The 14,030-nt window shown below is 40.6% G+C and overlaps 1 protein-coding gene across 1 annotated transcript in view; it reads left to right on the top strand.

The window, feature by feature from the left end:
• The window catches only part of IDS (iduronate 2-sulfatase), a 27,469-nt gene extending 14,855 nt beyond the window's left edge, over positions 1-12,614 (top strand). Inside the window, exons 7-9 of the mRNA XM_003802059.3 lie at positions 1,992-2,118; positions 5,500-5,673; positions 11,940-12,614. Coding sequence (XP_003802107.1) covers positions 1,992-2,118; positions 5,500-5,673; positions 11,940-12,412 — 774 coding nt within the window. The 3' untranslated portion in view covers positions 12,413-12,614. The remainder of the gene's footprint in view (positions 1-1,991; positions 2,119-5,499; positions 5,674-11,939) is intronic.
• The last annotated feature ends 1,416 nt before the right edge of the window (positions 12,615-14,030 follow it).

Here is a 14,030-nt window from a genome sequence, read left to right on the forward strand (position 1 = left end):
CCACAGAGCATTCAGCAAGACAGTGGCTCTCCTGATACCTAGTGCCAGTGTTTTGATTCAACAAGACTGGAAAGAACTCAGACATGGAGGACAGGTGTAACATGCTTTATTCAGCTCACAGGTCGCAGGGGGGAGCAAGCATCGCAAGTCCACCCTCATTCCTGGTGGCAGGGGAGCTAAGTTATACATCACAATCTGTGTCCAAAATCAGCTCAAGGGAAAGGTCCTGTGTACCTTTTATACCCAGCAGAACAAAAGTGGCAACATGCAGTTAGATAAGCATGACTGCACTGTACACCACTATAGCTATGTAGAAATACATGGCACCTTCCCATGGGAAGAAAGCCAGAAAGCCTAGACAACTTCATCTTGTCCCATCCCAAGGCCATGAGAAAGCCCAAACACTTTTTCCTGTCCCTACACCTGGATTCCAGACTTCTGGCCTCCAGAGCCAGGAGATGATACATTTTGGTTGTTTGAAGTCACCCGTTTTTTGTTACAGCAGCTACAGGAAATTAATATAGTTGACATGTGTCTTTGACATGTCCCTCATCAGAGCACATGCAGCTCCTACTCAGAGGGGCTTTGAAGTCAGCATCTGTGTGCACGTTCATCTCCTGGAACACATCAGATTATGTGGGGGAGACAGAAAGGGGCAGTCAGTGACACAGCCATCCACCGTGATCCCTGCCCTAAAATGAAAGCTGATCTGCTTAGACATCAGTCTTTTAGATCTGCAGATGTTGCAATGACTGTGGATGAGGGGATGTGGATGGTAGAGAAAGGAGTTTTATGTTTTGGCATCAGCTAAAGCAGTGCTTCTCAATCTTCCTAATGCTGCGACCCTTTAATACAGTTCCTCATGTTGTGGTGACCCCCAACCATAAAATTATTTTCGTTGCTACTTTATAACTGTGATTTTGCTACTGTTATGAATCATACTGTAAATATTTGATATACAGGATGTATTTAGGTGACCCCTGTGAAAGGGTCATTTGACCCCCAAAGGGGTCACAACCCATGGGTTGAGAACTATTGAGCTAAAGGATTGAGACAGAGAGAGATGCTCAGACAGACATCATCTCTGTGTATGTCTTTTTTTCCTCATTATTATGTGCATTTTTTTATTAAATCATAGCTGTGTACATTAATACTGTCATGGGGTACAGTGTGCTTTTTTTATATACAATTTGAAATATTTTCATCAAACTGGTTAACATAGCCTTCATGTCATTTTCTTTGTTATTGTGTTAAGACATTTATATTCTACTTTTAGAAAGATTCACATGTACCCTTATAAGATGAACCATAGGCGTGATCCCACCAATCACCCTCCCTCCACCCATCCTCCCCTCTCCCTTCCCCTCCCTCTCCCCTTTCCCCATATTCTTGAGCTATAATTGGGTTATAGCTTTCCTATGAAAGTTATAAATTAGTTTAATAGTAGGGCTGAGTACATTGGATACTTTTTCTTCCATTCTTGAGATACTTTGCTAAGAAGAATATTTTCCAGCTCCATCCATGTAAACATGAAGGAGGTAAAGTCTCCATCTTTTTAGGGCTGCATAGTATTCCATGGTGTACATATACCACAATTTATTAATCCATTCATGGGTTGATGGGCACTTGGGCTTCTTCCATGACCTAGCAATTATGAATTGGGCTGCAATAAACATTCTGGTACAAATATCTTTGTTGTAGTGTTATTTTTGGTCTTCTGGATATATACCTAGTAGAGGAATTATAGGATCAAATGGCATGTCTATTTTTAGTTCTCTAAGTGTTCTCCAGATGTCTTTCCAAAAGGGACATATTAGTTTGCAATCCCACCAACAGTGTTCCCTTTTCTCCACAACCATGCCAGCATCTGTGATTTTGGGATTTTGTGATATGGACTAATCTTACTGGTGTTAGATGATACCTCAAAGTAGTTTCATCTGTGTCTGTCTTGACAACTTGAATCACACTTATTTTATTTTTTTAATTTTCAGCGGAAAATCCGCCAGAGCTACTTTGCCTCTGTTTCCTATTTGGACACACAGGTGGGCCACCTTTTGAGTGCTTTGGATGATCTTCAGCTGGCCAATAACACGATCATTGTGTTTACCTCAGATCATGGTAAGCATCTGAATATTCCTGTAAAATGTGCTTTTTAAAATTACCATAAACATAGGTGTGTTCTCTTTTGTGGATCAATGATACCCATAGTCTGGGGCCATGGGTGCTTTTCTGAATAATTTGTTAGGTGGGTTGGGCTGTAGCAACTTTTTGTTCTTGGTAAACACAGAGCTCCATTTGTGTAGGAAGCTCTTTTAACCCCAATTTCTAACCTAGAGGAAGATTTTTAGTTTTTAGAAGGAGAATTTAGAACAATCCTGACAGAACCCCGCAAGGCCTTCAGACATGACTCCATGCCACCCACCCCATCCCTGCTCCTCTGCTTCTCAACTCTTCTAAGGCTGTTTCCTCTTTTTCCAAAAATGGAAGTATATTTTTTAAAGCATTCTTTTCAATTTGAAAACTTTTCAACATGCCCAAGATTGGAGAATAAAACAGCAGCTCTCCCAGTTCCTCACTCAGGCCATCTCATTCATCTCATCCACACCCACTCCCCGACTCCCAAATTGTTCTGATGCAAACCCAGATGGTTTCATTTTCTGATCTCTATCTCTAAAAAGTATTGCCTCTTTTGAAGTATAATCATAATACCATTATCATACCTAGAAAAAAGAAAATAATTCTTTCATTAAACATGAAATCGGACAATGGTTAGTCATAACATGCTCATCATAAAAAGAAAAAAGGATCTTGATTGTATAATGTAGGGCCAGAACATCTTGCCCTTTTATCCCCTTGCCCAAGGCTGACTTGTGCTGGCAGATTGGGGATCCATCTGGCAGCCTTTGGCTATGGGCATATGCACACGGGGATGTATGTTACACGTGTATGTGTGTTTGTACCATGCAGCTCATCACAAGACATGATGTGTACTGTTAACAGTCCCTGTTTTTTTCCCACTGAATATCATAGACAGTTCTTTGTGTCACTTGTCACAGGGCCTGCCTTTTCCCTTGTAAAGGTCTGTCTGTAGTATTTTATTATGCAGAGGTACCAGTATTTTTCATATATTCCTAATGATCTGCCATCCACCTCTGCCCAGTTTCTTCTTCTACGTGGACACACTTTTTGCTCTGACATAGCTGCAGTTGATTACCAATAGCTTGGCTCAAAGTGTCCTCCTGGGACATCCTATATCTGAACCACCTGAGAGCTGATAGAACATGTTGGTTCGTGTACCCTGTCTCATGAGCCGGTGGGTGTGGTGTGGCCTGCAGGTCTGGGGACAGGAATGTGCACTGTAGCAAGCATCTCAGGTGCTTCTGTCTCCCTGTCCATGAGCTCTGTTCCCTAGCCTGTGCTGCCATGTCTTCATTTGGTCCTCTGGGGCAGGAGCCAGAAACCTTCAGCGCTGTCTGCCCAGGTCATTGACCTCTTGGTCCTCCTGATGCCCCAAGGGATCCTGGGGGCTGGCTCAGGCACATGCTCCCCTAAGCAAGATGTTCAGGTCTCTGCTCCTAGCTACAGTGGCACAGACTGAGACCCAACACAAGACTGATAGATGTGTACTTGCAGTCAGGCAGTCCCTAGCTATTTAGTGAGCATTTGCCCAATGTCAGGCACTGTGCTGGATCCGGGGGCCACCTCTGTCTGGAGTTGAGTGACCAACTGTGGCCAGCAGAGGCCCGTGGACTGAGTGCTTGTCATCAGCAAAACCTCCAAGTGCCTGACTGATGTACCTTCAGGGCATCCACCTGCAGCTCCATCAGCCTTCTGGGGATTGACTCCTGAGGTCCCACTGCTTAGGGCTCTCACATTCCTGTCCCACAGGCTCCTCGCTCAACCTTTTAGAGTCGCTCCAGACTGGGACAACATGATCCCCAAGCTGGTACCCTAGGTACCCATACCTGACCCACCCGTTCACTAGTCCTCACAGGTCAAGGGTGCCTCGTCCTCCTGGACAGAGTGGAGATGTGCTGGCCGGGGGGACTCCTCAGCCCATGGGGCTGGTCACCTGTGGAAACTGCTCTCCTGTCGGGCTCCACCCAGCTCTCTGCACGTTCTGCTAACGTTCCAGCCTGACAGCCAGGCTTGTACATCTGTGATGGGTGTCAATTCCATCATACTAACTGGTGAAAGATTCCTTTCTACTTGGGGGCTTCTTAGGAGAGCACTGTTGACTAGGGCAGGTCCTGGCCCTGCTCTTGCATGATGGGCAGTGTGGGACTCCACTGGTAGCCCCAAGGTCACTGAGCCAGTGGGGTCTCATGCTGTGCTCCACATGGTTCTGGTTCAGATGCCAGCAGGTGCGGCATCAGATACACATGCATTTCCATGCCTCCTCCAGTCTACCCATGGCAGATTTTTGTGTCTTTGCTGAATTTTATGACACTAAATACTCAATGTATGATTTCTGTCATGTATGTTTTTTTGTACAAAATATATTGCTGACACTTAAAAAGACTGAGTGCTTTCAAATGGAAAGATTCAAAATGTCTTTTTTTGTAAGGGATATTTTAAATCAATGTTAATGGTTGTTTTTAATCAAAGTTTAGGATCTGGAAATCTGAATTTTTGCTTTAGTGCATGTGTGGTATGTATTAAAAATTAAGGAAGATAACCTTGTCCTTTTTGATTTTGACCTTTTATGCTGTAGTTCCACAGCTCAGTTTTTGGTGGGGGCCCACAACCCAAACTGATAACCTGAGCTTGTGTGACATGAGTCAAGAGCTGGATAGGCCCAGAACAAGACAGTTGTGACACAACAGATTTATTTATTTATTTATTTATTTATTTTTTTTTTTGAGACAGAGCCTCAAGCTGTCCCCCTGGGCAGAGTGCCATGGCATTACAGCTCACAGCAACCTCCAACTCCTGGGCTCAAGCGAGTCTCCTGCCTCTGCCTCCCAAGTAGCTGGGACCACAGGCGCCCGCCACAACGCCCGGCCATTTTTTGGTTGCAGCCGTCATTGTTGTTTGGCGGGTCCGGGCTCGGGATTCGAACCCGCCACCTTAGGTGTACATGGCTGGCGCCTTAGCCGGTTGAGCTATAGGGGCCGAGCCGACCCAACAGATTTTGGGGTCCCTTCCAGTCAAGAATGAGCCTGTCGTAGTAGGGGAGGCATGTCTGCATGGGGATTGCTGGTCCTACAGAGCCCTGCATAGGTTTATATTGCTGGCTGCTTATTAAAAGAATAGTTTGAGTTTGGGAATTTAATGGTATTTTTCCTCTTAAAAGCTGTTCTCATTAAGGACAAAAATCTGACTTTGAATATAGCAGCATTCAGGAGAAATCACCCTTTTTGTTATAATTCTAGGAGAATTTCTTTCTTTTAGGTTAGCTTTTACTTCCTTTGGCTTTTACAACAAGAAATGTTTCTAAATAAACCAGCTATAATATGGTTATTCATTGTCTGTCATTCTGTGCTCTTTATGGACCAGGGTGGGCTCTAGGTGAACACGGAGAATGGGCCAAGTACAGCAATTTTGACGTCACCACTCGTGTGCCCCTGATGTTCTATGTTCCTGGAAAGACGGCTTCATTTCTGGAGGAAGGAGAGAAGCTTTTTACTTACCGTGACCCTTTTGATTCTGTCTCAGAGTTGATGGAGCCAGGTATAAACTATGCTTGTGAGATATTGCCTGACATAGAGCACCTTTAGTTTATGTGTGATCCACCTAATTGATTCATAGGCTGCAGGCTTGGTTCGATAAGCCCCCTTATGTCCCTATGTTGGAATTCCTTCTCAACATTGTGTGTTCTGCACACAATTCCTGAGCACCTCCCATGCTCTGGGTGGAGGAGTGGCAGAGCCAGAGCTGAAAAGTATGACCCCTGTCCATAAGAAACCCAAGTGCCCTTTAACACATGAATGGATTAATAAATTGTGGTGTATATACACTGTGGAATACTATTCAGACTTAAAAAGTTGGAGATTTTGAATCTTTGTTATAACTTTGTTATAAATTTGGTGAACTCTGTCTTAAGTTAAAGCATCAGAAAAATGGAAAATCCAACATTCTATGTACTCAATACTAAGTTGAAACTTGTAGATTAACAACAATGTGCACATATGAGAGAAAAACTCAATTAAATTTAAGAAAGAGGAGGGAGGTTTGGTAAGTTCCTACCTATCAAACAAGTATAATGTGTGATAATTAGCACACTTCCTGAGTGAAGGTCCCAAATACAACTCAGACTTTACCTTCAACATGCAAAAAAATGTAACTTAATGGTATATACCATCATATTAATCCAAAAGAAAAAGAAAAAAAAAGCCTTGGAGTGGGGAGAGACCAAGGAGTGGGTGACATTTCCAGGATGGGGAGGGCTGATGGAGAAGTGTCAATAGCCTACTTTGTAGCTTAGAGGAAAGGGCTGTTCCTCTAACAGATTGGTAGAATTCTTTTTTTTTTTATTGTTGGGGATTCGTTGAGGGTACAAGAAACCAGGTTACCCTGGTGGCATTTGTTAGGTAAAGTCCCTCTTACACTTGTGCCTTGCCAGATGGGTAGAATTCTTTACTACATGCATCCTTTTGGCAGGGACTCAGCCCTTTTGGGGGCAGATGTTTTCTATTTTGGCTGCTCATCACTTTAATGCATCTATAAAATCTACCGGGCAATTCTGCTGTGCTCTTTCCCACAGTGAAAGTCAAATTTATTTTGACTTCTACGTGCCAGTACCTCAAAGCTTTGAAAACAGCAGTGACACCCCCATCTCATTCCACCAGTATCTTCTCTCTCTCTCTCTTTTTTTTTTTTTTGAGACAGAGTCTCACTTGGTTACCCTTAGTAGAGTGCTTTGGTATCTTAGCTCATAACAACCTCAAACTCTTGGGTTCAAATGATCCTCTTGCCTCAGCCTCCCAAGTAGCTGGGACTACAGGTGCCTGCCACAACTCTCGGCTATTTTTTAGAGATGGGGGTCTCACTCTGGCTCAGGGTGGTCTTGAACCTGTGAGCTCAGATAATCCACCTGCCTCAGCTTTCCAAGTGCTGGGATTACAGGCGTGAGCCACCATGCCTGACCTACCAATACCTGCTCTTCTCCAGGTAAAACTCCTATTCCTTTAGCTGTTCCCACAAGGTAGTGTTCAGACCCATAGATATCCTGGTCTTTGTGTCCCCAAAAGCTCCAGTTTGAGAAATCACTTCCGAATATCCTGTGGACCAAATTACCCCTTCTGCCTGCATGGGGTGACCTGATTGGGTTCTTGTGAGTTGTATCCTGACTTGATCTGCCCAGTCCATTCAAAGATAAGTCATATACTTCAGATGACATTTCATTTTTTGGGAGTGCTTTCTCCATGGACTTTGTTAAACCAAGCTGCCCCCTTTCTGGACTTTAGTATTTATCTTTAACTTAACAAGTAATACTTCATATTCTGTCATTTCTGGATCTTTCTGAGTTACCTTTAAACTGCCCAATTATGTTTTCTGCACATTTGATTTTTGTGAGTTGGGTGCTCTGTTTTCTTTCATGTTGTTGAAACGAAGGTCAGACAGTTTTAAGGCAGGATATTAGCCCTTTATTTGCTGGGAGAAATCTGACAGGTTGATACTCTTTCTGTTTTGAGACTTTTCTTGGGGCATGTTCAGCAAGTTATAAATTCACGTAATTGCCCTGTCATCCTTTATATTTTGAAATTTTTTCTCTAGTCTATCACTTTTTCCTGAAGTTCAGGCTTACATTTCCAGTCCGATTTGGCCAGTCGACCATACCCAAAGTTCTCTTTCACTTTATGTGTTTTCCTCAACATTCTTCTCATCCTCAGGAAATAGCAACAGTTGCTTATGCTAGAACATCGTGGAATTGTCTTGACCCCTGTCTTTCTCTCATACTCCATGTGTGATATGCAGTCCATCACCAAGCCTGTTGTACTCCATTCAGAATCTGTCCCTACCACTTGCCATCACTTCCCCTGCCATCCCACCTTGGATCACATTGCTGCCATCTCATAATTACTGCAACAACTTGCTAAATGATCTCCTTGCTGATGCCCAGGGTCCCTTGAAGTTTTTACTCCTCAGAGCAGCCAAAATGATGTATTAAACCCAAGTCAGGTCGTGTTATAGCCTTGCTCAGGAGCCTCCTATCCTTTTAGCTTACTCTGAGTAAGAATCCTCACACAGTGGTTGACAAGTCCTTATGTGATCTGGTTCCCATTATCTCCCTGAGCTCATCTTTTATTTATTTATTTATTTATTTATTTGAGACACAGTCTCACTATGCTGCCCTCCATAGAGTGCTGTGGCGTCACAGTTCACAGCAACCCCAAACTTTTGAGCTTAAGTGATTCTCTTGCCTCAGCCTCCCAAGTAGCTGGGACTACAGGTGCCTGCTGCAATGCCTGGCTATTTTTATTGTTGCAGTTGCCATTGTTGTTTATCTGGCCTGGGCCGGGTTTGAACCTGCCAGCCTTGGTGTACATGGCCGACACCATAACCACTGTACTACGGGCACTGAGCCCTAACCTCATCTTTTAAAAATTTCAATATATTAGAGAGTACAATTACAGTTTTGTTGCATGGATATGTTTGTTGTATAGTGAAGTCTGGGCTTTTAGAGTACCCATCACTTGAATAGTGTTGATTGTACCTAATAGGTAACTTTTTTTTATAAAGATATTTTTAATTTTTTTTTTTTTTATTTTTGACTGGGGCTGGATTTGAACCCGCCACCTCCAGCATATGAGGCCAGCACCCTACCCTTTTGAGCCACAGGTGCCGCCCTAGGTAATTTTTTATCCCTCACCCCTTCCTACTCTCTCACCTTTGGAGTCTTCACTGTCTATTATTCCACTCCATTCGTGTGTACTCGTAGTTTAGCTCTCACTTATAAGTGAGAATGTGTATTTTATTTTCCATTTCTGAGTTACTTCACTTAGGATAATGGCCTCCAGTTCCACACATGTTGCTACAAAAAACATGATTTCATTCTTTTCTATGGCTGAGTAATATTCAGTGGTGTGTGTGTATGTTTGTATATATATTAATATATATCACATTTTCATTCACTTATAAGTTTGTGAATACTTAGGTGGATTCTTTTCTTATCTTTGTAATTCTTAATTCTGCTACAATAAACATTATGAGTGCAGGTGTCTTTTTTTTAATATTTTGATTTATTTTCCTTTGGGTAGATACCCAAGAGTGGGATTGCTAGATTGAATGGTAGATCTACTTTTAGTTCTTTGAGGAATCTCCATACTGTTTTCCACAGGGGTTGCACTAAATTCAGCATTCCAAAAGTATATAAGTATTCCCGTTTCATGACATCCATGCCAAAATTTATTTATTTTTTTGACTTTCTAAGAATGACTATTTTGACTAGAGCAAGATGGTATCTGGTAGTTTTAATTTGCATTTCTCCAGGGATTAGTGATGTGGAACATTTTTTCATATGCTTGTTGGCCATTGGATGTCTTCTTTTGAAAAATGTCTGAACATGTCAGTTACCCACTTTGTAATGGGGTTGTTTGCTTTGTTTGTTTTCTTTGCTGAGTTCAGTTCCTTATAGATTATGAATATTAGTCATTTGTCAGATGTATAGTTTGTAAATATTTTCTCCCATTCTGTAGGTTGTCTATTTACTCTGTTGATTATTTCTTTTGCTGTGCAGAACGTTTTTACTTTAAGTACCATTTATTTGTTTTTGTTTTTGTTACATTTGCTTTGGAGTCTTAGCATAATTTTGTGCCTATCCCAATATTCTGAAGAGTTCTTTGTAGTTTTTTCTTCTATAGTTTTTATGTTTTCTAGTCTAACATTTAAGTTTTTAATCCATCTTGAGTTAATTTTGTGTACAGTGAGAGACAGGGACGTGATTTCATTCTTCTGTATATGGCTTTCTAATTTTCCCAGCATTGTTTATTCAATAAGATGTCTTTCCCCCAGTGTTTCTGTCTGCTTTGTGGAAGATCAGCTGGTTGTAGGTAAATGGCTTTATTTCTGGGTTCTCTGTTCCATTGATATATATGTCTATTTTTATACCAGTACCATGCTGTTTTGGTTTCTATAGCCATTTAAAGTCAGGTAATGTGATTCCTCCAGCTTTGTTATTTATTTTTGCTTAAGATTACTTTGATTATTTAGGCTCTTTTTTGGTTCCATATGAATTTTAGGATTTTTTTTTTAAACAGGCATCTAGGTCAGTTGTCTTGTGTAGTATACTGCAGTCTGGATTTGTCTGATTGTTTCCTCATGACTATATTCAACTTACACATTTTCAGCAAGTGTACTGCATGAGATGTTGTATCCTCCATTGTATCTCATTGAGGGCACTTCATGGCCTGTGTCAATAATGTTAAATTTGATCTCTTGGTTAAGGGGGATAGCATCAGCCACATCTTGCCATTTGAAAAGTATCTTTTTTAAAACTTGCTTTACTTTTTCTTCTTTATTTTTCCTACAAATTAATGTCTAGAGAATGAAATTGGGCATTATGAAGCAATGTCTTTTTTTTTTTTTAGAGACAGAGTCTCACTTTATCGCCCTTAATAGAGTGCTGTGGCATCATAGCTCATAGTACCTCCAACTCCTGGGCTTAGGTGATTCTCTTGCCTTAGCCCCCCAAGTTTCTGGGACTACAGGTGCCTGCCACAACGCCTGGCTATTTTTTTGTTGCAATTTGGCTGGGGTTGGTTTTGAACTCACCACCCTTGGTATATGGGGCCGGCACCCCACCCACCAAGCCACAGGCACCACCCAGAAATCTCTTAAAGATCCAAAAAGATGAGAATGATAGTACGGGATCAGTTTTACATTTACATTTACATTCACATTTTGAAGATGGATGAACCACAATGAGATACCACTTTGTACCCATTAGGATGGCTATTGAATTAATACAAAAAACAGCAGGTGTTGGTGAGGATGTGGAGAAATTAAAACACTGTGTATTGCTGGTGGGAATGTAGAATCGTACAGCCTATGTAGAAAATGGTTTGGTGGTTCCTCAAAGTGTTAAATGATCTAGCAGTTCCTCTCCTATATATGTATCCCACAGAAATGACAACAAGCATTGAAACAAAAACTTATACATGAATGTTCATAGCAACACTATTTATAATAGGCAGAGGTGAAAGCAACCCAGGTATCCATAACATGAAGGGAGAAATACAATGTGCTCTATCCATGTAGTGGACTATCGTACTGGCTTAAAAAGTAAAGAAATTCTACTACATGCTACAACATAGGTGAACCTTGAGGACATTATGCTAAGTGAAATAGGCCAATCACACACACACACAAAAACAAATACTGTATGATTCTACTTATGTGAGGTATCTGGAGTATTCCATTTCATAGTGATAAAGTAGAATGGTCTTTTCCAGTTCCTGGGGGAGGAGGTTATTTAATGGGTACAGAGTTTCAGTTGTGTAAACTGAAAGGAGTTCTGGAGATAGATGATGTTGCTGGTGTTACAAATTCACAAGGCGAATTTACTTAATGACACTACCCTGTACACTAAAAAATGGTTAATATGGTAAGTTTTGTGTTATGTGTGGTCGACCTTAATAAAAAGAAAATAGGGACCAAATGCAGACATCCAGGCAGGAATAATTTGTGGGGTGATCTGTGAGACTCAGAATATGCTATTCCTCAACACACTTTACCCAGTGGTTTAGCCTGATCTTTGCCTGAATCAGTTATTAAGTAGTTTTTTGAAGTGCCAACAGTCTGGGGTACCTTAACTGGGTGAGTAGTTAGTAGAGGGTGAGGTGCTGAGATGGTGGTGTCTCTAAACATCTATGAAATGGACATTGTAAGTGAAGAGAACATGTGCAGCCCAGATGGGTTCCTTTACTCTTCCTGCCTGGTGTGGCAGGATGAGTAACATAACCTAACCAATTCTTCTGTGTCACTTCCTTTTGTAGGCAGTCAATCCATGGACCTCGTGGAACTTGTGTCTCTGTTCCCCACGCTGGCTGGACTTGTAGGACTCCAAGTTCCACCTCGCTGTCCCATTCCTTCATTTCAGGTTATGCTGTGTAGAGAAGGCCGGAGCCTTCTGAAGTATTTTCAGTTCCATGACATGGAAAAGGATCCATACCTCCATGGTAATCCCCGTGAATTGATTGCCTACAGCCAGTACCCCAGGCCAGCAGACGCCCCCCAGTGGAATTCCGACAAGCCGAGTTTAAAAGACATAAAGATTATGGGCTATTCCATTCGCACCATAGACTATAGATATACCGTGTGGGTTGGCTTCAATCCTGATAAATTTTTGGCTAACTTTTCTGACATCCATGCAGGGGAACTGTATTTTGTGGATTCTGACCCATTGCAGGATCACAATATGTATAATGATTCCCAAGGTGGAAAAATTTCTCGATCACTGATCCCTTGAGTTTTGTTAACCACAGAGAGCAAATAAAATGTGCTCCCTTCCAGTTAGTGAGAAGAGGAGTTGAGCTAGTTATTTAGTGATTACCCATAATATTGCAAACCACCTGAGGGATAGGTAATCCAAACAGACATTAACAATTTGGTCTAAGAGTTTGTAACAGGCCAGCCTTTTCATTTTGTCTCCATTAATTTATAATTGGTAATTGGACTGGGGCTGGGCTGAACCTTTTTGTTCCCTTTTTAAAAAAGTCATAGCTTATTTAGTGAATGAATAAGTACAAGTGAATAAAATAAAATTGTGTCATACCTTTGGATATCAGGACCATAGTAAGCAAACATAACATTATACTCAAGAAAGGCTTTAATTATTTGTGGTATTTAGTGCATTTTGAAAGGTAACCATATGTCAAATTGAGTTCCAAGCTAAGTTCTGTATTATTTTGTTTATAATTTAATTATGTATCTTATGTAATCCAGTATATTCAAGATATTATGTCAACATGTAATCCACGTTTGTTTTTCAAATATAGAGTTAAGAATAATGCTAGAAGCCAATGTCATAAAGTCTATTCCCTATTTTTGTTTCTAAGACAACAGGATTTCAAAATCCAAAGATAAAATATGCATGAAGTGATTAATGTGGAATTTTTACATTAAATAATAAATAATGTTCAGTAAACTAGAGGCATGAGATGTGTGGGAAATTGGATTAAAATTGTTCAGATACTTTCTCATCTAAATAATTTGTTAGCAAATAATATGACCCTTGAACTCAACAGTCATCTGTTAGAAGATCTATTCACCATGAAAATGTTTAAAGGTGTAACTGTACCCATAGATTGAGTCACTCAAAATCATGTTAGTGTTGTTTACCATGGTGTTGCAGACATCTGTTTATCAAAGAGGCAGAAAGCATTGTACTTTTAATTGGATACTAAGGAAAACATTAATTTTATTCTAAATTATTTTGAGGACTCTGAACTTTTTATTAGTGTAAAATTTAGGTAATTGTTAGTCCTCACGAATTTAATTCTGTTTCCTTAATATGAAATTATCCTAAGGGTGAGTGGTTGTCATAAGTTTAGTATATATCTTAAAAGGGATGGAATATTTACAACTCATAACATGTTGAAGCTGATGAATTCATAAGTAGTCATCAGAAGAGCCAACAGCTTTCAAAATAAATAATAATAATGTAGTCCTGTACTGAAATGAGTATTTTTCAGTCATTTTCTTTTTACAAACGCTTCAGTGTTTCAAGGTAAATGTTTGTGAAACAAACTAAAGCAAATTGGGTTAAGTTACTATAGTGTACTAAATTATAACCAAAAATGACAAGATATTATACTAAAATCAGTAATATTTCAAAGAGTTTTTTTTGGTACAGATTTGTTTATGATAGAGATATATGAAGTTAAATGACTAACTGTTCTGGCAGCAACAATTTTTACTTCAGTGAAGGGCCCCAATCATTTCTCCTACTCCTGAAGCCTGTCTCTCTTTAGGAAACCTCAGCTTTTGTAAATGGTTTCCCTTAGCTTTTTCTTCTCATTCTTCATCCTCTTTATTGCCCTCATCACATCTGCTGTGCTTTCTACAGTACAGTCTGCAAATTCCTC

This window comes from Otolemur garnettii, unplaced genomic scaffold, assembly GCF_000181295.1.
Source record: "Otolemur garnettii isolate 467f Iridium unplaced genomic scaffold, OtoGar3 scaffold00231, whole genome shotgun sequence".
Classification (NCBI taxonomy): Eukaryota; Metazoa; Chordata; class Mammalia; order Primates; family Galagidae; genus Otolemur; species Otolemur garnettii.